The following is a 24,443-nucleotide window of genomic DNA, read 5'->3' as shown; positions in this document are numbered from 1 at the left end:
TCCTGGGGGTCAGTGGGCGTGATCGATGGCAGCTCGGGTGGGAAAGTGTTTTTTTTTTCCCACAGCGGGTCAGGACCCCGTTGTGAACCCGCCGCCATGTGCCTTTCCTGATGGCGGGTCTGTCAGCGCTGAACAGACCCAACACACAGTAGCGGGGAACCAAATGCAGGTAATTAGTCATTTGTTTAGAGCCACTTAAAAATGATTTTCAGCTTACTCTTTGCATTTGACAGCTCGCCCACGGGGTCCACGCTGGTTGTGGACCACATCTGTCAAGCTGAGGCGGGAGTTCAGTGGCCATTGAATCAGCTGTTGAGCTGACAGCTTCAAATGTACAGTAAAAGCTCCCACCTTACAGAGATATCTTCCCTCAGCCACAAGCTCTTGCTCACTGCATTTCCACAATAGATTCACCATGCTGCAAGTCTTTACACAAGTCTCCATCCAGTCTGACCTTATTACCACTCTCACCGTTGATAGATCGCTTGTCAGCTCTACTTCACCTGCCATCTATTACATCAGCATGGGTGCCCTTTATACTCTCTCACCTTGGTCCTCAGAATCCCACCACAATCAGCTCCAACATTATCATCAGGCACACCAAAAGCACCAACACCACCACCAACCTTCTCTGCAATCAACTGATGCTGCGCAGGACACAGAGCATCAGCACCCGAGCACATTGCTGCCTGGGAGGCCAGGGATGGCCTCACCATGGCCAGATTTACTTCACTTGATGCTGTACACCCTGGCTACCACATGATACACCAGGTTGGTACCACCCCACACCAACGCCATAAAGCATCCCTACAATGGCCAAGCCATTCCTTTCACACTCATCACCATTGCGGGCAGTACCGTTATGTCTCACCATTCACTGCAACTCACTGAGCCACTTCCAAAGGTGCATACAAATCTGTCCAAGAAAGCAAAGTGTTGAAAATAAAGGTTTCAATGCTTGACACCACATTAACAGAAACTTTACATGAACATTGCTTCAAAAACCCAAGTGCCTACCCTTGTGTGTTGTTAGTTGGCATGATTGCACTAGGATGAGGGTGAGTGTGAGGGGTGGCTAGTGAGATAGGTATGTGATAATATAGATAGAGAGGGATGGGTGGAGGTGCAAGGTAAGTTGGTGTGAGTAAGGATGTGCAGGAGTAGGGTAGGGAAGGCAGAGTGATGGGGATGTGATGAGAGGCGCAGCAGGATGAGGCTGAGTGTGGCTTTGTACTAACGTTTCGTGATCTACTGAGATCATTTAAATGTTTGCGGCACTGCACCCAGGTCCTCCTGACCACATCCCTGCTTGTGTCCTCTTCTGCAATGAGCAACCAGGCTGTGTTGATCTCCTGGGGAGGTCTCTTCCGCCCATGGGAAGGGAAGAGAACCTTCCTGCGTGCTGTGACTCCCTCCATAAGCATACGGAGGGAGTCATGGGAGAGCCTGGGTGTCTATGTGCAGTGCTGGTCAGTGTCTGCAGCACCTCAATGCTGTAGAACACTGACAGCACAAATGTCAAAATAAATTTGGCCATGGTCCCTTTAAGGAAACCGGCTAATGACACGTCATCAAATGACATCACCACACCCGCTTCCTCTAATTGGCCGGGAGACGTGCTAGGCGGGCTTAACAAGCCCTATCAGGGGAATTTCATTTTACAGAGCAGGATGGAGGCAGCCGTGGGGTCGGGACCCGCCACTGACATCGCCTGTCATGGATCCACCGAGGTTAGTAAAATCCCGGCCATAGCTTTTGTGGAACAGGCTAAGAGGTTTCTTTTAATTCTATGCCATTGGTGGCCTATAGGAAAGCACTTCAGACAGGGCCACCATTTTACAGTTTGATTGTGGGGAGCTAAGTCAGGTGGAGTAAGTCTAAAAGAAAGAAAAACTTGCATTTATCTAGCATCTTTCACAACCTCAGGACATCCCAAAGTGCTTTACAGCCATTTAAGTACTTTTGAAGCATAGTCACTATTGCAAAGTACAAAAAATAGTTTACCAACAGTTTTGGTTCCACTCTTACCTATCCAATCGTAGCCAGAGCATCTGTACCAGTGGCTTTGCTGCTCATCCCTATCCATCCTTGGCCTCCTCCTCTTCCTTATCTGCATCCCCTTGGCAACATTTTCCGCAGACATGGACTCTGCTTCCACATGTACACTGACCACACCAGCTCCAGCTCTCCACCACCTGTCTTGACCCCTCTGCTGTCTCTGTGCTGTCAGATTGCATGTCTGACATCCAGTCTTGGATGAGCCGCAATTTACTGCAGTTAAATACTAAGAAGACCAAAGCCATCATTTTCAGCCTCCACCACAAATTTGTACCATTGCAACCAACTCCATCCTCCTCCCTGGTCACTGTCTCAGGCTGGTCAAAACTGTTCGCAACCTCACAGTTCTATTCAAATCCAAGCCGAGCTTCCAAACCGTATCCTCTCCACCGTGAATACCACCTACTTTCACCTTCATAACACTGCCCACCTCCATCTCTACTTCAGCCCATCTGCTGCTGAGACTCACATCCATGCCTTTGTCACCTCCAGGCGCAACTATTTGAATGCCTTCCTGGCCGACATCCCATCCTCTACCCGGCATAAACTATAACTCATCCAAAACTCTGGTATCCATATCCTAAACCACAACACCTTCCGTTGGCTCATGGTCCGCCTATGGTCCTATATTGGCTCCTGGTCCTCAGATTTAAAATCTTATCCTACTTTTAAATTCCTCTGTAGGCTTGCCCCTCCCTCTCTCTGTAACCTCCTTCAGCACTACAGCCCAACCCACAATGTTTCTGTTTCACTGACTGCAGCCTCTTGTGCATCCTCCATCCTTCACCACAACCATTGGTGCCTTCAGCCATCTAGGCCCCATGCTCTGGAATCCCTTCCTAAACTGCTTCACCTCTTCACATCCTTATTCAAGTCATTATTTCCTGCTGCAAAGCAGAGTAAAAAAGGGCAGAGGCAGAAGCTGGGTCTCTACCCCATTTAAATTGCACCAGTATTTCTAGGGGTTCCTCTGAGGGGAAAGCAGAATACTGGTGTGTACAACAGGCTTAAATATTGAAATTAAGCAGGAAAGCAGGAATGAAGTCAAGACACCTCACATTTCATTTTCCTAGGTCACTCTTTGGCCGAAACCCCAACTGAGGTTCACCCACAGAAAGTAGGCATTAAGGTTTTTTCCCAGCCCACTCAGATTGGAGGATGAGAATGGCAGGCAGAAAGCAGATGGAGGCCAAAATTTTGTTTATTTTGTCCTGCACATGTAGCAGAGAGCCTTCTGGCTGGTGTTTCTGGACAACGGCCAAAAAGTCCCAAAGATGGATGTCATTATCTATTAGGCCTACAGCAGCGGTTGACTTTCCTCCCCCGCACCCAGGTGGAAGGGGCTGGCAAGGGACAATTTGGGTATGTTGCGCCTGCTTGCTTCAGATGCGGGGGCAGGGGCAGGAGTGGGAGGAAAGAAAATTAGCCGAATAAATTTTGATGAAGAGTTCCATGTGATATCATAAGCTATAATCTGTTTCAGATGCTGCATAATTTCCAGCATTTTCTGACTTTAAAACTTGAAATAACATAAAAAGAGATACCTTTATACAGTATTATATAGTACTTACAGCACAGAAACAGGCCATTCGGCAAAACTGGTCCATGCTTGTGTTTATGCTCCACACAAACCTTCTCCCACCCTTCTTCATCTTACCCTATCAACACATCCTTCTATTCCTTTCTCCCTCATGTGTTTATCTAGCTTAAATGCCTCTATGCTATTCACTTCAACTACTCCTTGTGGTAGCGAGTTCCACCTTCTAACCACTCTCTGGGTAAAGATGTTTCATCTAAATTCCCCATTGGATTTATTAGTGACTTCCTTATATTTATGGCCCCTAGTTCTGGTCTCGCCCGCAAGTGGAAACATCTTCTCTACCTCGACCCTATCAAACCCTTTCATAATCTTAAAGACCTCTATCAGGTCAGCCCTCTGACTTCTCTTTTCTAGAGAAAAGAGCCCCAGTTTGTTCAATCTTTCCTGATAGTTATAGTTCTGGTAAATCTTCTTTGCACCTTCTCCAGTGCCCCTATACCCTTTTTTATAATATGGAGACCAGAACTGTTCACAGTACTCCAAGTGTGGTATAACCAAGGTTCTATACAAGTTTAACATAATTTCTCTGCTTTTCAATTCTATCCCTCTAGAAATGAACCCCAGTGCTTTGTTTGCTTTTTTTTTATGGCTTTATCAACCAGCGTCACTACTTTTAGTGATTTGTGTATCTGTACCCCCAGATCCCTCTGTTCCCCTATTGCTTTTAAACACTTATTTTCCACGGAGAACATGAGCATAAATATGTTAATAAAATATTCACAAAATATAAAAGCTGGAATTATTACCCCTTCATGGTTTTCTTCTACTTCTTCTGAGAGACTAGCTTGTAGGATTTGTTTTGGTATTATCCATGGCCCTAGTGGAGAAAGAATTTATGCAAAAGTGTCAATAAAACAAGTAACAGCAATGTGGCACTATTGTTTAGCCATGCTGACTATTCATGCAAAAGCTCCACAATAAACCTGAGCTTGTTCTACAGTATTAGTTGTATCTGGACCTATTTGAAAATGAATCTTCTAAGGCGTTTGCTTTAACAACTCAATTATTTTTCTTTAAATTAACATTGGCCCGTAATTTGCGGTCAGCAGCAAAGCAAAGGCGCTCGCCGCTGACCCTGCAGAAAGCTGCCCACAGAGATCTCGCAATCTCTGTGGCGAGAAGTTAGTCTTTTTCGACATTCAATTGATTGCAGCACTCTGTAGTGGGGATTCCTAGTGCGATGCTGCTGTGACCTCAACAAGCTGTCTAAGCAGCCAATCACATTGCAGAATTCTCACAGATAGGAAACCAGGAAGTGAGAAGTTGCTTTTATACAGACATTTAAAAAATGTTACAGAGAGCAAAATAAAGAGGAAAAATTGGGTTGCTTTGCGCCTCCCGTTAGCTCCCCCGGCGATGACGTTATCGACATGTGCATCGCCCTGCTTGCGCCCCCGGCCGCAACATTGGGCTGCTCCCCCTAACCTATTGCTAGACATTGGGCCTGATTTTCTGGATCGTGCGGGAAATGTGCAGGTTCCCCGAATGTGGGGTTCCGACCCAAAAAAAAATGGGTCAGCCAGCTGCACGCAATTTTCCCTCAAGTGGCCAATTAAGTTCCAACGTGTGGGCAGCCTTGCTAATTGTCCATTTCCAGTCAGAAAGCCCCACAGTATGATGTCATCATTCGTGGTGCTTTCAAGGTCCACAGCAAGCATTGCTTCTTCTGTTGGCTTCCAAACGAACCATACAGATGGCAGAGGAGCCTGCAGCAGCTGTGGCCAGTGCCAGACCCCGAGCTGCCTCCAAATTCAACGAGACGTCACTGCAGACCTTGGTGGATGGGGTTAGGGCCCACGGGGAGGTCCTCTACCCTCGCTCAGGGAGGAAGAGGCCTCCCAAAGAGTCCAGGGCTGCCTGGATGGAGGTGGCAGCAGAGGTAAACTCTCTGGGAGTCACCCATCTCACCTGGATGCAGTGCAGGAAGCGCTTCCATGGCCTTCACCGCACAGGGAAAGCAAGTACGAAGTTTCCATCACCCTCAACCTGATCCCCATTGCCTTTCCCCAACAGCACTTGGCTTCAGCAATCTCTCCCTCCACATCCCACTTCACAGTCACATCCATGCACCCTTACCCATTCCGTTTCTCTCTATGCTCACATTCACATAACTATTCCACCATCCAGTCTTGTAAATAGTTTTAATGCCATCATTTTCCTGTACATAAAAAATCTGGTGGCAGCTGCTGCAGTTATGGCGTCTGTCATTTGGCGAATGGGGATATCACATAGAGGCCTTAGGATAACTTGCAGATGTCAGCAAGCTGGTCAAATAGGTAAGAAAGTGTAGGCATGAGCCACTGTCCATGGTCAGTTAAGAAGCAGTGAGGCTGCAGTGTTTGATGTATCAGGCTACGCATATCTGCCCAGGATGAGTGCGTTCCTTGCATTCCGCCCAGCAATGTTCTCGCGCACTGGTGTCACTGGTTGGCGAGCCTCTGCAGGATGCTCGTTTCCGTCCTCCTCCTCCTCAGCATCATCCTCATCCGAGGCGGCTCTGTGAGGAGCCTCTTGGTTCTGCGGAATTGGCAAGCCACGACGCTGTGCCATGTTGTGAAGCACACAGCATACCACGACGATTTTGGAGACCCTGGCTGATGAGTACTGTAGGGCTCCACCTGATCTATCGAGGCATCTGAAGCGCATCTTCAGCAATCCGATGGTTTGCTCGAAAATGCATCTGGTGGTAATGTGGCTGGAGTTGTAGCGCTCCTCAGCTTCGCTGGCTGGTCTCCTCAACGGCGTCATTAGCCAAGAGCGCAGGGGATATCCCTTGTCTCCAAGTAGCCATCCTTGAAGTTCGCTTGGCGGACTGAATAGCGGAGACACAGTAGACTGGCGCAGTATGAAGGAGTCATGGCAGCTGCCAGGGAACCTGGCACAGACATGCAAAATCACCTCCTTGTGGTCACACACCAGCTGAATGTTAAGGGAGTGGAAGCCCTTGCGGTTGACAAAAACTCCTGGATTGCGGTGGGGTGCCCTAAGGGCCACATGTGTGCAGTCAATGACGCCCTGCACCCTTGGAAAGTCTGCCAGCTGACCTAATCCAAGCGCTCGCGCCGTCACACTTGCGCGATCCCTGGTGAAATGGATGTGATTGTGCGCGAGGGCAAAGAGGGCATCTGTTACCTGCGTGATGCAAGTGTGTGCGGCCGCCTGGGAGATGCCGCTGATGTCTGCTGCTGATCCCTGGAAGGAGCCTGAGGCATAAAAGTTGAGTGTGGTGGTGACTTTGATGGCCACTGGTAAGTAGTGTGGACCTGGTGCTCTGGGCTCCAGGTCTTGCTGCAGCATTGCGCAGATGTCAGTCACAACCTCTCGTGAAAGTCGGAGCCGCTTCTGGCACTGCTGCTCAGTCATGTTGAGGTAGCTGACTCTGTGTCTGTAGACCCTGTTTGGGGGGTATCTCCTGTGCCAACGGCCTTCCATGCGCTGGCCCCTTCTGGCCTGTGCTGCCCCAGGTCGCTGAGCCGCAGCCTGCCGCTCCTGCTGGTGCTGCTGTTGCTGGTGATGCTGTTGCTGGAGTTGCTCCAGTCTCCTCTGCTGTTGGAGATCCTCTAATGCCAGGAAGGGAAGGAACAAAAGGCCTCCCATGCTTCTGGCAGATGCCTCCGTTGAGGAGGCGCTGAGTTAGGGTGGTGAGAGGGGCTTCCCAGGAGCTCACACTGGAGAAGTGTGTGAGGCTCCAACCTTCCACAGCTGTGCCTAAGCCTTCAAAAAGTTGCCCCAAGCCTTCAGCAACAAGGTCCTGCAGCCTGCAAATGCTGCCTGTTTAAATCTCTTCAGTCCTGATTGACCTGCAGCTGAAAGCAAGCAAGCCAACTTTGTTCACGCCAGGTTTCATCAGCGGTGTTCCCGCCAGGCGTGTTTTACGTGGAGAAAGCCAGAAAATTGCAAGGGCCCTTGAAAATAGGATTAAACATGCTAATAATTGATCATTAGGCTCCCGCCGATCATTCCTGCCTGCGGCGGACGGGACTGATTCGGGTCCCGCTGAAACATGGGGGCGAAAGTCGGGCGGGGCGGGGAATCGGGCGGGGGGGTCACGACCCCCTATTTCTGCGATTTTCGGCCCCCGCCCGCCTGAAAACCCGCCCGACGGCTGGGAGAAAATTGGGGCCAATATGTCCGACAGGGTCAGGGTGGTGTTTTTGCAGCCGCGGCGGCACTACTTAAAGGACAGTTGTCGGGCGGCCATTTTTTTTTGGCCGACTGCCAGCATCTGCCCCCTTCCCCTTTTTTTGGGGGTGCCGGCTGCGATTGCTCAGGCTGGCACTCCTCTTGAATGCCGAGCTGTTTTCCCGGCACCCCACTCCCCGGTGGTCCAGCAGGGCCCCAGTGCACACAGCACTAGGCCCCTCCCCTTTAATCAGGGGAGGGAGGTCTGCAGTTACGTGGCGCTATGTGCCGACACGCGTGGCGCTGTTGCACATAGCGCCCCAAAGTGGGCGCCACCAAATTTCTCCCCCTGGGACTCTCACATGGGGATAAGGTGGAAGCTGAAATATCAGGAACAAACCTCAAAAAAAGATTTTTTTTTTTTTTTTTAAATTGTAATTTTTATCATAATTGAGAAATTTGACACTCCACAAATATAAAAATTAGTTTTTCAGGGCCTGAACATTTGTTTACCAGTCAATACACTGTTAAAGCCTCAGTCACACCTATTGCAACAAGGCTTAACATTTAATCGGGTATTTAACAGAGATATTACCGCAGAAAAGCCCAAGTTTTTGGCAGTTTCACTGATTATATTGATTGCCGGCTATGGGGGGGGGGGGGGGGGCGGGGGGGGGTCCACAGCGCAGCCAGTGTCAGAACAGTGAATGACTGACCGCAACTTCAGGATTTCCGTGTTTATATGTGCATGCGCTACATCTTGAAGTTGCGGTCAGTTTCACAGGGGTAATGATGGCAAATGCTGCCAGTTCTCCGTCATTACCCACTGCAAATTTCGGGCCACTGTATACGATTTGGTTGTTTTTACTGGCAATCTCAGGACTTTGCTTATCACATAAGATGATACAAATTCAGTAGAAAATTATGATTAGTTGGAAAAACCACTGGGGAATCCAATATCAGGGAGATCCTGGTCACAGAAGTTGTTCTGGATGAGGGGAGATGCTTGGTCTGAAGAAAATGGCTTTGCTATGAAACTGTAATATAAGGGAGGACTGGTATAGAAAGCAATTGGGGAAGTAATGCTTACTGAAGCATTTTGCAAGTTATCTGGATACAAAAGATATGAGGAGAAATTTAATCTAGAAATTCATGGGGAAGATGGCAATCTGATATCTATAATCAGAGGTTGAGTTGACTCTATTGGACTGGAGGGGCTCCTCAAGATCTATAGTGTTGGTCAGGTATGTTGGATTAAGGTTAGGTGCATAGAGTTTAGAATATATATAAGCACTGGAGATTATTCAAATTTAGGTTGTTTTTATTCTAACAGTGTCTCATCTGTTTTGCTCATCACCGGTCCACAACTTACAGTGACCAACCAGTTTGCTTATAGTTGATCTGCTGGTGATATATGGAGGGCATCAGCGCTGCCTATAGCTAGGATTGTGGCAGCTACATCAGTAAATAGGTTGTGGTCTGTGCTGCATAGTCTTTTTGAGGCTTACAGTATCCTAACAAGTAAAATGCCACTAATGGCACTTTGTGAGCAGTTTTTACTTCACTAAAAAACTAGATCCTAGCTAAAGCATTGCTAATAAAAAAAATTCATAGGAATGCAGGAAACAGGAGTAGGCCATTCAGCCCCTCCAGCCTGCTCCACCATTCAATTAGATCTTGGCTGATCTGTACCTCAAATCTATTTACCCGCCTTTGCTCCATATCCCTTGATGCCCTTACCTAACAAAAATCTATCAATCTCAATCTTGAAAGCTTCAATTGTGCCAGCATCCACAGCCTTTTGAGGGAGTGAATTTTAGATTTCTACAACACTTTGTTGTGAAAAAATGCTTTGAGATTTCCCTCCTAAATGGCCTAGCTTTAATTTTAAGATTATGTCTGCTAATTCTTGATTCCTCCACCAGTGTAGAGTTTGGTAAAGTTCAGCCAGGGATCCCTTAACCCTGAGACACATCGAATTTGTAGCATTTGATTGTAAAACTTTTGAAGATGAACACAGTCTACGTGACTTACACGTGATGTTGTCGCACAAACTCTGCAAACTGCCGATCCTTAGTGCATAGATCTATTATCCGTAGTCTGTCTTGAATTTCCTAAAATACCAACAGCAAAGACACAGAGAGGGACTTAATCAATGAGTTGATCTCAGTTCCCAATACATTGCTACAAATGGGCACAAATATGGGAGGAATTTTATGATTGTTGAGCTATATTTATGACTATATGCTCCTGCTGTATTTTAACTTTAATGGTTAAAACTAATTCTGTCAGACTACTTGATTGCAAGGGTACCAAGCATTAAAGTTTAGAGAACGCTCACCTGATAGCCCAACAAGTTTATCCTGTGAATAATTGACCAAGAAAAATATCTGGAGTAAAGTCCCCAAAAATGTAACTCCATTGCAGAAAAATAAAGCTTGACCAGATTTATCTGGCACTCTTTTGTTGTTTTTAGTGAAGAACTTAATTATAGAGAATCATACCTGAATTTTATAACTTGCACTGAGCTTACAATTGTAGAATGACAGCTCCCACAATGGCTGTACTTTGATTTGTAATATAGATTAAAGATTACATTTAAATGATGTATGCTTACAAACAAAAACATGGGATGGGGTGGGATGGGAAGGGAAGAGGAAGGAAGGAAGGAAGGCAGACTTGCATTTATATAGCACCTTTCATGACCACTAGACGTCCCAAAGCGTTTTACAGCCAATGAAGTACTTTTTGAAGTCACTGTTGTAATGTAGGGAATGTGGCAACCAATTTGCGCACAGACCAGATAATCTGTTTTGTTTAGTGATGTTGATTGAGGGATAAATATTGGTCAGGACACCAGGGATAACTCCCCTGCTCTTCTTCGAAATAGTGCCATGGGATCTTTTACGTCCACCTGAGTAAGCACCTCGGTTTAACGTCTCATTCGAAAGACGGCACCTCCGACAGTGCAGCACTCCCTCAGTAATGCACTGGAGTGTCAGCCTAAATTTTTGTACCCCATTGCATGCCTCAGGGTATAACAACAACAACAACTTGTATTTATATAGTGCCTTTCACAGAGTAAAATGTCCCAAGGTGCTTCACAGGAGCGTTATCAACAAAATGTGACACCGAGACACGTAAGGAGATATTAGGGCAGATGCCGAAAAGCTTAGTCAAAGAGGTAGGTTTTAAGGAGCATCTTAAAGAAGGAAAGAGAGGTAGAGAGATTTAGGGAGGGAATTCCAGAGCTTAGGGCCTTGGCAGCTGAAGGCACGGCCACCAATGGTTGAGCGATTAAAATCAGGGATGCTCAAGAGGCCAGAATTGGAGGAGCGCAGATATCTCTCGGAGGGTTATAGGGATGGAGGAGATTACAGAGATGGGGAGGGGCGAGGCCATGGAGGGATTTGGAAACAAGGACGAGAATTTTTAAATCGAGGCGTTGCTTAACCGGGAGCCTATGTAGCAGCTCAAATAAAATGAAGCCCTGGGACTAAAGTCTGCAGTGATTGCAATGTGAAATAAGTAGCTATTACACAACAGACTTTTCTCATTTTTCTACATCCTACTTCAATTCCTACCTTCTTGCTAAGTTCACTATGCTCATAGAGGTGTCGGATTTCATCGCTGCTGAAGTTGGCAGATACCTCTGTACTGCCTGAGCTGTGTGAGGATTTATGCGGGTAACGTCTGTTGTAGTGACTATATCCAGTTGTGGCATCGCTTTCGTACATAGGATTATATGTTGTCCCATTCTCCACTGATTGCAGGCTATCACCATGTCTAGGGGAGGAGTGGGACATGTTTTTGTCAATATTTTAGCACACTAGACTGTAATGACAAACAATGCAAATAATACTTAAGGCTACAAATACATTTTTCTAAAGTGTTTGTGGACCAACTGAATAAGAAGGGCAGCATTAGAGAGTTATATTGTCAATCAAGGGCAAAATGTGAGCATATTATTGAAAGATGATTTGTCTCGTACAGTTAAATCTATTTGTTAGGAAACAAATGAGGACCAAGAGATAATCTTAGGCCATTATTGGAGAAAATACAACAAAATGTTATTTGGAATCTGAATGATAATTGCAGAGATTAAATATTAGCATGTTAGATTTAAAATATAAAGAAATCAGAGCGGTCAAATCCTATCAGGAAAGATTGGACTTGCTGGGGCTCTTTTCTCTAGAAAAGAGGACTGAGGGCTGACCTGATCGAGGTCTTTAAGATTATGAAAGGGTTTGATAGGGTAGACATGGAGAAGATGTTTCCACTTGTGGGCGAGACCAGAACTAAGGGGCATAAATATAAGATAGTCACTAATAAATCCAATAGGGAAATCAGGATAAACTGCTTTACCCAAGAGTGATTAGATGTGGAACTTGCTACCACAAGGAGTAGTTGAGCCGAATAGCATAAATGCATTTAAAGGGAAGTTGGATAAACGTATGAGGGAGAAAAGAATAGAAGGATGTGTTGATTGGATGGTTGGAGAAGGCTTGTGTGGAGCATGGACCAGTTGGCCGAATGGTTTGTTTCTGTGTTGTACATTCTATGTCATTTCAATTGATGTTTACTGTCAGTCTTTCCCCTAGAGGATAAATTAACCAGTCTTAATTGGGTCTTCTGGGGTAAGGAATGAAAACTGCTCAAGGAAACAATGCGGGTGGATTTTAAACTTCCACCCAAATTGGGTCCTCAACAGGTGCTCCACTGGCAGCTCGCCGGTTGTGAGGAATCGTCTGGACCCTGTGCTGAGCCGGCAGGTTGGGCCGGGTGGAGGGGAGGGGGGGGGATGAGGGGGAGCTGATCCTAAAGGGGTCCAGCATGGGTCAACAGTGGGCCGCAGTATTTTTGTGGAGTCAGGAGGAGCATTCCTGCTGCTTATTTTTAATACATTTGTTTATTCTCGTGCTCACTCTGTAGATTGTTGAGTGCCGGTTTTGGCGTAGTGAGCTCGGAGAGTTCTGGCTACAAAGAAAATCACAGCAGAAGCTACCAAAAGGAAACCGGCCACTGAGGCGATGGCAATGCCCACAACAAGAGCTTCAGAGACATACTCCTCGCAGTGCTCTCCTCTGTACCACCAGTTCTCACCCACACGACACCTGCCAGGAGGAAGAATACATAAATATCAACAATTTATTGTTCAGGCAAAGTCTACAGTACATAAGACATTCTGGTGACATAGTCCAAAATTTAGAGCCCCGATCTCAAGACGGGACAGGAGCTGGGAAGGCGGTGGCTGAGGCGGGTGGTGAACCGTCCTGACTTTGGCACCGTGAGGTCCAGGAGATTTAAACTGCTGGCCACATTTCCATGGCCCCAGTCGAAAGCCAGCAGGAAGTGGGAGCAGGTCGCTGGGCGGGAGCGCATTGTGGGAAAGTAGGAGGCCACTGCCGGGAACCGAAGGAATGGTCCCCAACATTCAAGTAAATTGTGAGGAAGGAGTTTCCAGAGGGCCTCTGACCAGGAAGGGGTGAGAGGGGTGTGGCAGTGTGAACCCAGGACTGTAAAGCCTAAACTTTCTTTGTCGGGCTCAGAGGAACACTGCTGCTCCTCCCGACTCCGCAAGGAAAGTAGAAAAATAATACTTTATTGGGCATCTCCTGGCCTTGACTCCTCGTCCTGCTAAATTGACTTGGCAGAAAAGCCACAACGGTTTCCCCGCATGGACCGTAGGTTAAAATAGCAATCGGGCCCCAATGACATTGTCGCTGCTGAGCTTAAAGATGGACTCAGCCGGGGTTCCGTTTGGCCTGCTCAGAAGAGCAGGTTAAAATCATAGCCTGCGGGATGTCAGCGAGTTAATCCCATGGAGCGATTTTAACTGCCCGCCTGCCCGGTTTCGGCCTAGCGGGCCAAGTTAAAATTGCCCTTTATGTGTTTAAAACTGCAGTTCAATATTGGAGAAAATGTACATTTCAGTACCATTTCTATATCTCCTATGTCCGGATAATATTACAGCGATGCCATACAGTATGAAAGTGATACTCTGATGTGAAAGTGATTGCTGTTTGGCTGGGTGTGGCCGACGGTCAGACCACCACTTTTCAGAAGGATAAAAAGATTAAAATCTTTAAATGCTGGAAATTAGAAATAAAAATAGAAACTGCAGAAATACACAGCAGCTCATTCAGCATCTGCAAGGAGAAAAGATAAATTGGTGTTTTGGCATAGGCCCTTTGTCAAAGATGATGAAATCACTGGGTGATTGGCTTCCAAGGTCACCTCCCTGACAATACGAGAGAGCTGACTTAACACAGTTGAATCTAAATCGCCCTGATTTAATGAATTACATTTCTACTGATATTAATTCACTTCTCTCAAATTATCAGACCCAGTAATTAACAATTACAACTTGCATTTATATAGCGCCCTTAATGTAGTAAAACATCCCAAGGTGCTTCACAGGAGAGTGATCAGACAAACTTTGACACCGAGCCACATAAGGAGATATTGGGACAAGTGACCAAAAGCTTGGTCAAAGAAGTAGGTTTTAAGGAGCATCTTAAAAGGAGGAAAGAGAGGCAGAGAGGTTTAGGGAGGGAATTCCACAGCTTAGAGCCTTGGCAACAGAAGGCCCGACCACCAACAAATTTAATCCAGTTGCCCTGATGATGTCATTTGCAGTCAGTGTTTGAACAAAACTCTATATAATTAAATGTCATTCATAATGTCATACTTCAACAGCATGAGGCATCTAGGGCAAAAATCATGATTGACTCAAATAACCACCTCAAGTAAACTTAACAATACAGAATTAGCTCAAATACGTGATTGACTAAATGCAAACCAGTCAAAAATCCGTTTCATTCCCTAGTTAGAACAAGCTACCGATCAATCACCAACAGCCATAAGTAAACCTTTCATCAGCCATTCTGTTTCCACACACACCCTTGTACCTACAAAAATTAAATTTATAGCATAATACATTAAAAATTATGTAATTCTGAATAAACTTATCCATAAAGCTAGCATGCAAGAAATACTTCCAAGAAGTTTTCGTTGCATAGTCCTGCCCCACTCTCTGAGGACTGGGACTTGATATCTGCTCTGTTCTCACAGTTTGATTCTTCAACAAGTCTGAAAGATATAACCCCTGTTGGCAGATTCTTTGTGTAGGAGATAGACGCATTACGGGAGTTGTAGCTTTCATCCTTTTCCTGTGAAACTACAATACTCAGAGCCCACCACTATAACTCATCACATGATAGCCAGGCAGAAAAGGATCCTTCAACTGGCCTGGGGAGTTCCAGGTCCTGCTGACAAATTCCGTGCGTGACACAGAGATGCAGCAGGGAGCACTCTTCTCCTGTGGTACCCAGCATGCACCATAACAGGCCGTATCACATGACAGTCAAGATCACATGACAATCAAGCATTAACTTGATAAATAATCATTGACAAGTTTACAAAAAAAATGTAAATGCCATTATTTTTAAACATTTTATACAGTTTAAAGCAATTAAATAACATTTCAAAGCTAAAGATGTTGATTGGGATGTGTTTTTTTTAAAGACCTTGATATGTATGGTATGGTCAACTGGTCAAATGGCAGTGGCATTTAGCAATACTATGAAGCATTGATCGGGCTGTTATACAGAGAGTTCAGCTGTGGGCATGGGCAGCTAAGATTTTGACTCAGGTACTCCATGAAATTGAAACAAGGGGCTGGATTTTCCTAAGCCCCTGGAGTCGGGTTGGAGGTGTGCGGGCGATAAAAATCGGAGATCCGGGGGTCCCGACCCCATCCCGCCTCCATGTCAATTTCATAGGAGTCGGGTTGCCGACAAGTGCTGGAACCCGACTCCCAGAGGTGGGAAGGGATTAAAGGCAATTAAACTGCCTGTTAACAGGTAGTTAACAGGTAGTTTTTTGCCTATTCACGATTTTTATTGCTGGTTTGTGGGCTTCCCGACAGCTCCAAACCACGAAAAGTTTTCGAGGCGGGACGTGGGTCTGAGCTCTTGGAGGGGTCGAGATGCCCAGTGTTCAGGTGAGTGAGGGGTGCAGGAGTGCAAAGGTAAGTGTTTTGCAAGTGTTTAAATAAGTTTAACTTACCTTTACAGGAGTCCTGCATTCCGGTGTCGGGAGTCGGCTGCAAGAACCACAGAAGCTCCGATTTAAAAAAAAAAATCAGCTTCTTGGTTTCTGCAGCAAAATGATTTTAAAGTTATCCTGAGAAAGGACTGAGGCTGAATTAGCAGTTTTTCAGTGCTTGACAGCTTCAAACAGCTGTTAAACACTGATATTTCATCTGCCAAAAGCTTTTGACAGATGAAATGTCAATCTCTGACGTCACCTGTTGCCGGGTGGCCCTTAATTGGCCTGCTGAGCCCACAGGGCGGGCTCAACAAGGTCAATCAGAGGAAAATCCAGTGGGTTGGCCACATCTCCATGGAGGCGGGACAACAAGCCCGAATGTGGGTTTCCCACCTCCAACCCGCCCCCGTAGCAAAATCCAGCCCAATGACACTAAGACTGAAGCACATTTATGGGCAAGTTTTTTTTTATTGATAAGTCTAAATGAAAAACCAAGATCCATTGTGCAGAACATTACCAAGGTTGAGAAGAGAAGAGAAATCAAGAGGTAGCGGTTAGCTGAAGCCAAACTGAGTTTTAAAAACCTGTGGATTGCAAGAGAAGACTAAGGGCGATAAGTAATTCCACGGTGTTGAGCTGCTGAGAAAGAATGAGTTTAAGTCTGGCACAGACACAATGGGCCGAATGGGCTCCTTCTGTGCTGTAAATTTTTATGATTCTATAATGCAATGAGTCCAGATTTCAACACAGTGAGGATTGAGATAGTAAGAATACACATTGAGGGTTATACAAAACATTGTCATATAACTCATTCGAAATAAACTGCAAAACCAAACAGAAGGTCGTGGGGGCATGATGGAAGAAAAAAGGAGCAAGGCCAGGGTTATAAGTAACTTCTACAAAATCGTCACGAGCCTAACTGTCACGGGTTTGGCTAGTTAGGAAACTAAAACTGTCCTTAACTCAGTTAGTTAAAGCTTGACATCGCATATATTCAGAAAAATTTCACACCTTCAATCTCGACAAGCTACTGAGTGGAAGAGCAATGTAGTAGCTTCATTACTGGACTAGAAAACCAAAGACAATGGCCGGAATTTTAATCTGGAGTGAATTGTTGGCTGTCAGGCGGGTAGGCCTGTGACACTAGGCCAGAGAGAAGGGATGGAAGGATCAGGGGCGGTTGGTTGGGGGCTGAAGGAGGATCAGGGCCGGAGGAGGATGCGGGGGTGGTCGGGGGGACCGGAGGAAGATCAGGGCTGGAGGAGCATTGGGGGGGGTAGTCTGGACTGGAGGAGGATTGGGGCCGGAGGGGGGGAGGCCGGAAAAGCGATTGGGAGCCAGAGGGGGGAGGCCGGGAAGGCGATCGGAGGCCAGAATGGGGAGGTCAGACAGGTGATCGGAGGCCTCGGGAGTGAGGTCAGGGGGTGATTGGAGGCCTCGGGGTGAGATCGCAGACCTCGAGGTGAGATCGCAGACCTCGAGGTGGGAGGTTGGGGGGAGATCGGAAGGGTTGGGAGGGGTGTCTGATCGCACAGGGTGAGTGAGGCAGGGCGCTGGATCCAGCAAGTAAGTGGAAAGGTACTTACCTCCTGGATCCAGCAGTCCTAGCGGGTGGGATCCACTCAGCAAGCCACTCAGTCGTATGAAACCGTCAAGAAGGAGGCGCACCACCATCTTCTCAGCGCAACCATGGATGGGCAATAAATGCCGACCTTGCCCACAATGCGACAATAATTTTTTTTTTTTAATTCTATGCATTTCCAAATAGGCAGTGTCTGCACAGTGTAGATTGTGCCTGCACAATGTGTTTGTTATTGGTAACCAGCTTGTAGCATTTCACTGATTAACATTCTGTACTTGGAAGTGACTTTGAAGTGTCATTCAATGATCTCATGTATTGATTGTTTTTGAGCAACAGAGTAGCTGCAGAGGAAGTGACAAATAGGCAGTGCTAAGAAAATTTTACAGAGATCATCTCCAATTCTAGGTATTATCACAAATATTTATAGCACAGCTAACGTTTCCATTATTTAAAATTCTACTACAGGAAACTTTGTGATATCCGGCACAGACGGGACCGGCATGTTGCCGAGCTATCAAAACTGCCGGACATACAAAGTTAATGTTGAAGCATACGAAGGTTTTCATCTCCGTATCGGACAACAAACACTGTTGCTTAGCAACAGCTTCTAAAGAGTTGGCTGCAGCTGCAAGCGTCTCTAGCTGAAGCTGTTGCTATAGCTACAGACCTTGCAGTGCCTGACAGGGGAAAAAAAAGAACGAGAACTAAAAAAACGGCTCCTGATTTTTGCCGTTAGATCGAGTATTCCGGACATACAACCTCCGGATAAACCAAAGTTTCCTGTATCTGTCTTTGGGGGAAGGAGGTGGATGGAGACAAATATGAGGCAAATGTTACGAGAATCATTTCATCCAGATGTAACCAATCCTGTCAATATTTAATTACTCATCTGTCCTGTTAGTGGCACGCAAATTTCCTCTGAATACATTCAAAAGAGGACAGAATTCTCTTTGCCAGAATGCCACTCGCAGAGCTTGGTCAGGGTAGGTATCATAATACCAAGATGTTTCATTTATCGTACTGTTGTAAATGTGAAACAAACATTCGCTGAAGAAATGAATTTTATCATAATACAAATCTCACGCAGTTAAATCCTACACTTTCTAAGCCTGTTAAAAAATAATGGAGAATGAGTTAGTTATACCAATTTTAGGTCAAATGGCTACCTCCGACCATCGTTTTTTGTTTTTCAGCTGAGAAGACGACATACAGAATACTGGGTTCTTTTCCATGGGCTGCTGCTATTTTTTCTTCATAATCAGTCAAAAGGAGCTCATTTCTGAAAGGAGGAACTGCTCCCAACAGGTTTTTATCATTATACCCCACTCGCCCAACCCCCACCTACAGCACAGGAGGAGGCCATTCAGCCCGTCCCGGCTCTCTGCACTAGCACTTCAGCTAGTCCCACGCCCCCGCCCTTTCCCCGGAGCCCTGCAAGTCTTTTTCCTTCAGCTACTTATCCAATTCCCTTTTGAAAGCCACGATCAAATCTGCCTCCACCACGCTATCAGGCAGTGCGTTCCAGATCTTAACCACTCGCTGCATAAAAAAGCTTTTCCTCATGTCATCTTTGGTTCTTCTGCCAATCACCTTAAATCTGTGTCCTCTGGTTCTCGACCCTTCTGCCAATGGGAACAGTTTCTCTCTATCTACTCTGTCTAGACCCCTCATGATTTTGAGCATCTCTATCAAATCTCCTCTCAACCTTCTCTGCTCGAAGAAGAACACCCCAGATTCTCCAGTCTATCCACGTAACTGAAGTCCCTCATCCCTGGAACCATTCTCGTAAATCTTTTCTGCACCCTCTCTAAGGCCATCATATCCTTCCTAAAGTGCGGTGCCCAGAATTGGACACAAGACTCCAGTTGTGGCCAAACCAGTGTTTTATAAAGGTTCATTGTAACGTCCTTGCTTTTGTACTCTATGGGCAGGATTTTCATTGGGCCGTGGAGTCGGGATTGGAGGCGTGTGGGGGGTTAAAATCCTGAAATCAGGGGTCCCAACCCCATCCCGCACCCAAACCCGCCTCCATGCCAGTTTCAAAGGAGGCGGGCACCCGCCCCGCACTGGGACCCGCCTACCCGAGGCGGGAAGGGATTAGTGCCAATTAACTGCCTGTTGAACCACCCGTGGTGTGCCATGGACTTGGCCCTGGCTGTACTCCCCAGAGGAACCATCGCCCTCACCAGTGTTTAGAACTGAATATCAGTTAGAGAGTGAGAGGCACTTGGGATTCCTGCATTACCTGCAGGTCCACAAAGGGGCAGTCAACCCTCTGCACTGTACTACTAGTGGCAGTGATGGTTTCCAATGCCCCCAGCTTTTATGTCTCAGGGACCTTCCAGTACACGCAGGGACATCTCAGGAAGCAGTCTCTGTTTGGCTTTTGTACAACTGATACGCTATATTCTGTGCAATGAACGAATTTTGAATAACCTGCATGATACGGTAGAAGTAAAACAGCGTTCTAAGTTGTGCAGCACCCTGGTGTATGTGTTTGATGCGTTATGTTGCCATCGATGCCCCTTTTGTGTCATGAACTTACCTGTGTTGATGGTGGAAGTGCTGTGCTACTAAATGCTTCCCTAGTTGCGGGGTAGCCCTGGTGGATGGCTGCATTAATAACTGGCAAGTTGTACAGATACGAAAGGCCTGTATCTGCAACTAACCATGATAGACCCTGTTGCTGTAATTACTGGGCACTCAGGGCTTTCAGAATTAGTGCCCGCTGCCACTTGTGCAGGGCCATATGGTGGCACACTGTCAACCGAAAGCTGCTGCATGGAGGCCACTGATCTGTCTGAATGCAGAACAGTGGGCTTCTATGGGACTTCAGAATCCCTCCATTATGATGGGCTTTTGAAGCCAGCCGAAGCAACAGTGGAAGTATTCAGGCAAAATGCCCCTATTGTGCCTGGGGCCTGCATGGGTGAAGACCCATTTGATGATCCGTGACACAACTCATATGGGAGGTGGATGCACATACAGCTGTTAAAACTCTTTTCACACTACCTAAACTACCATACAATATCATGTGCAACAAGGCAGTGCTCAATGTTGCTGCACTGAGCTCTGTATTCCCATAAACATGCTTTACTCCCATTTCTGATAAAAAGTGGAATGTTGGGCCCTAAATCTTTACCCAATACATTTACTGGGCTGCTAGGAATAATGCAAATTATTTATCTGAGCTCATCTTAACTTAACAGGAGATTAGCAAAAAAAAATACAGATGCAGGAACTCGATAAACTTTTGATTAGATAAACTTTTCTGAAAAAAGCGATTTGCTCAGTAGACATGGCTAGCAAGTCAATGACAATGGTACTTACCAATTTATTCAGACAATTGAAAACTTGAATAATTGAAAACAGGGAATGACCCATGGTAACTTTTTTGGAAGCCATAAAGAGAGAATAGCTGTCGGGCAGTGTGTCCGGGAGATCTTGGATCACAGGACATAAGCTACTTTAATTGTACAGGAGCAGTTAAATATTGTGCTGGCTCAGGTTACCCAAATATGAGATAATAATTGGTAGTTTGCTGTACTGAGTAAATCAACCATAATATACCTGCAGATTGCTCCTTGGCCTGGAATTATATCACATTTGCCATCATTAAGGCAGAACTCTGTGTCTATATCACAAATACTTTGACAGGGCAGGTCATCCACGCTCAGATACCCAGTATTACAGACACATTCGGACTCTCCTGTCAAGTGGTTCACTAGGCATTCAGAATAGTTATTGCAGGCTTGAAACTTGCATGGGTCAGCCCCGTCACCTGAAATCACAAGGCACATGTATGCATTAGCCACTGCCCATGTTAAAAATAGACAGCTCACACTAAACAATGAGATCAACTGAATGCACAATGGGGAACAGTACAAGATACCGCATGTATAATGGGTAACAGTGGGAGAAAGTCACACATGGGTCTTAACAAGGAGAATAAACTCAATGCCCTACACTGTCTTGTGTTGTACATTCTGCTTACACCACAGTTTTGAGTTAATTCCAATTACACTTATTCTAAAGACCATTAAATTGACTTCTGATATCATGATGAAACTGTTATGGAATCATGACATAAACAAAATGTTATTCGGGCGACCAGCGGTTGAATATCTGGCGAGGACCTTGTGCACCCATTTGCCCTCCTGAATCAATTATCAGGCAGGCTGTTAAATTGGCAACCAAAACAGACAGGAGGCTGTTTAAATATGTAAATAGGGGTCCTACACCTGTTGTAGAACCCTGACTGCAACTTTCAAAGAAAAATGGGTGAAGAATGCCAGTCCCACTTTCTCCAGACACTGAGAGGCCTAATCGCTGATAAAGGGACCACTCGAGGCCTCTCCCAAAAGGTAAGTCTTTTGATTTATGTTAAAGATTTTTGGGGGGCCAGAAGGAGCAGGAGTTGCCCACCCCTTCCCCCCTCCTCCCCCACCATGGGCAGGTGATTCCACTCCAACAGGTCTTTCAGCGTTACCTGTCAGCCAGCTGCACACAGTCAGACGATATTACTCCTCACCAGACCCACGACCTGCAGAGGGACACCATTTGGCGCTTGCAACTTACTGAGAAATGCTAATGGGGCCTGCACTTGAAAGTGGTTCAGGCCTCCCGACTGCCATGTTGAACAAGCATGAGCGCGCCACCAATTGCCAATTACCTGAAATCTGTGTCCTCTGGTTACTGACCCTTTCTGCCACTGGAAACAGTTTCTCCTTATTTACTCTATCAAAACCCTTCATGACTTTGCACACCTCTAACAAATCTCACCTTAACCTTCTCTGCTCTATGTAGAACAAACCCTGCTTCTCTAGTCGTTCCACATAACTGAAGTCCCTCATCCACGGTACCATTCTAGTCAATCTCTTCTGCACCCTCTCTAAGGCCTTGACATCCTTCCTAAAGTGTGGTGCTCAGAATTGAACACAATACTCCAGCTGAGACCTAACCAGTGTTTTATAAAGATTTAGCATAACTTCCTTGCTTTTGCACACTATTCCTCTATTAATAAAGCCAAGTGTAATGTATGTACCTTTAAGGGGGGAACTACTTTCTACAGCTCATGCATACTGTAGTACCGGCAGTGACCACACCTGTATATAACGCTGAGCAGTAATCTGTTGTTTCAGTTGCAATTTGAACCACGTTGAGTAAACACCTGTTGTACCGTTCTCTGCAGGCCTTTTCTTATTATTACACGGACGTAACAGTGGCGATGAGCAAGTTCGAACCTACCTGCAACTCTGCATCACCTCCCAGGGATTCGCTCCTGGAGAACAGTGGAAGAAGTTCGAGTCCAGAAGCACGGGCGTCGACCACGGGCAACCGCCCAGTCATCCAGCGGAGATTTGAGCATCGCAGGGGAGACTGTCGAGAGCCAGGCTTGGCTTTCCAGTCACGGTGGTCCAGCGAAACGGGCTGGCAACAGGTACTGCGCAGACCCTTCCCGGACAGCGACGGGCTAGAGCCCGACCGAGCGGCACAGAAAAAGGCCGAGCAGTGTCGACGGGGGAGAGAGAGAGAGAGAGAGGGCAGAGCGCACAGGGCGCAGCCGGTGTTCAGGACCGAGCGGCGTCAACGGGGGAGAGAGCGCAGAGCGCAGCCGGTCAAGGGCCGAGCAGCGTCAATGGGGGAGAGAGGCACGCAGGAAAACGCGAGGCGCTGCCATTGCCACGAGGACCGCAGAGAGCAGCGTTGGCAGCAGCGCAGGAGCAGCACACGAAACCCACAGGGCGTCGCCATTTGCCACGAGGACCGCCGAGAGCGGCGTTGGCAGCAGCGCAGGAGACGCCATTTTAAGCCGCAGCGGGGAAGAAAGGAAAGCGCGGGAGACGCCATTTTAAGCCAGTCTAACCACACCCAAAAATGCCGAAGAGTGACAGTATCACAGCGTTCGACAATGAAGTCGAAGATTGGACGACATATGTCGAACGCATAGAAGTATACTGCAAGGCGAATGAAGTGCCAGATGACAAGAAAGCGCTGGTATTGTTGAATTCAATGGGTGCAAAAACGTATGGCTTACTACGAAACCTAGTAACCCCAGAGAAGCCAGTAGAAAAGGATTTTGAAAACATAGTGGCCTAGAAATTCAGTGCCCTTAGCACCGATTTTGCGGCGCTAGAGGGCCTAGCACTGCAATTGGCGCCGGTTCCTAAATTGCCTGGGGCCCTTCCGCGGCGGTAGACCGGTAGCGCTGCGCCGGCACCGATGACGTCATCGGTGTGCGCAGCGTCCCGGTTGCCGTGGTAACCCGGCCCCAAGCCGAAATTCAGTTGCGCCCGCCTCGCCCGTGGCAGGCGCAACTAAGACTCTGGCAACAGAGTCTTCCCCCAGTGTGCGCCGGCGCATAAAGGTGGAGCGGCGGCCGGCCGCGTTCCCGGCGGCCGCCTGCCCGCACCTCCCTTCCCGGACTCCTGCATTCCCCCCCCGCGGCCCTGATCAGTGTCTCATGCGAGCCCGGCACTTCCCCGAGGTGCCGGGCTCAGATGTCGGGTCAATCCGCCGGACAGTTGTCGGCTGCAGGCAGCTTCTCCTTAACAGGAGGAGGAGGCCTGCAGTTCCCCCGCCTGCCGCACCGCATCGGGTGCCGCAGCGGGGGATTAGCGCCGGGAAACCCAAGTTGACGCCCGTTTTGAGGCGCTAAAGGAGGGTTTTAGCGCCTGCCGCCGTCTGGGCCCGGCGCACCCGAATTTTCGTCGGGCGCTGCCGCATTACCGCTGGCGCAAACTTTCTGGCGCTACAGCCCTGGCAAGACCAGAACCCAATTTCTAGGCCAGTGTCAATCCTACAGGACCACTTAAACCCCACACCGTTGCTGATAGCAGAAAGATTTAAGTTTCACAAAAGGAACCAGCATAAAGATGAAAGTAATGCTGAGTATTTAACGGAACTGCGCAAGCTTTCGAAACACTGCCAGTTTGGAACGGGACTAGCAGATACTTTAAATGACAAGTTTGTGTGTGGGCTTCAAAGTGAAGGAACCCAGAAACGGCTTCTATCAGAAAAGGATCTTAC

The 24,443-nt window shown here is 47.0% G+C and overlaps 1 protein-coding gene across 3 annotated transcripts in view; it reads right to left on the bottom strand.

Annotated features, from left to right (window-relative positions):
• impg2a (interphotoreceptor matrix proteoglycan 2a) overlaps positions 1-24,443 on the bottom strand; it is a 152,445-nt gene that overhangs the window by 2,567 nt on the left and 125,435 nt on the right. For all 3 annotated transcript variants that reach the window (XM_086006950.1, XM_086006951.1, XM_086006949.1), the window contains 5 exons: positions 20,985-21,195; positions 12,706-12,894; positions 11,365-11,566; positions 9,815-9,894; positions 4,405-4,475 (listed from right to left, as the gene is read on the bottom strand). In XM_086006950.1, coding sequence (XP_085863076.1) covers positions 4,439-4,475; positions 9,815-9,894; positions 11,365-11,566; positions 12,706-12,894; positions 20,985-21,195 — 719 coding nt within the window. In that variant the 3' untranslated portion in view covers positions 4,405-4,438. The remainder of the gene's footprint in view (positions 1-4,404; positions 4,476-9,814; positions 9,895-11,364; positions 11,567-12,705; positions 12,895-20,984; positions 21,196-24,443) is intronic.

This window comes from Somniosus microcephalus, chromosome 14 (genome assembly GCF_052327205.1).
Source record: "Somniosus microcephalus isolate GS21.2 chromosome 14, FLI_Smic_1.0, whole genome shotgun sequence".
Classification (NCBI taxonomy): domain Eukaryota; kingdom Metazoa; phylum Chordata; class Chondrichthyes; order Squaliformes; family Somniosidae; genus Somniosus; species Somniosus microcephalus.
Note: the sequence above shows the minus strand (reverse complement) of the source record. Positions and strands in the feature narration are given on the sequence as shown.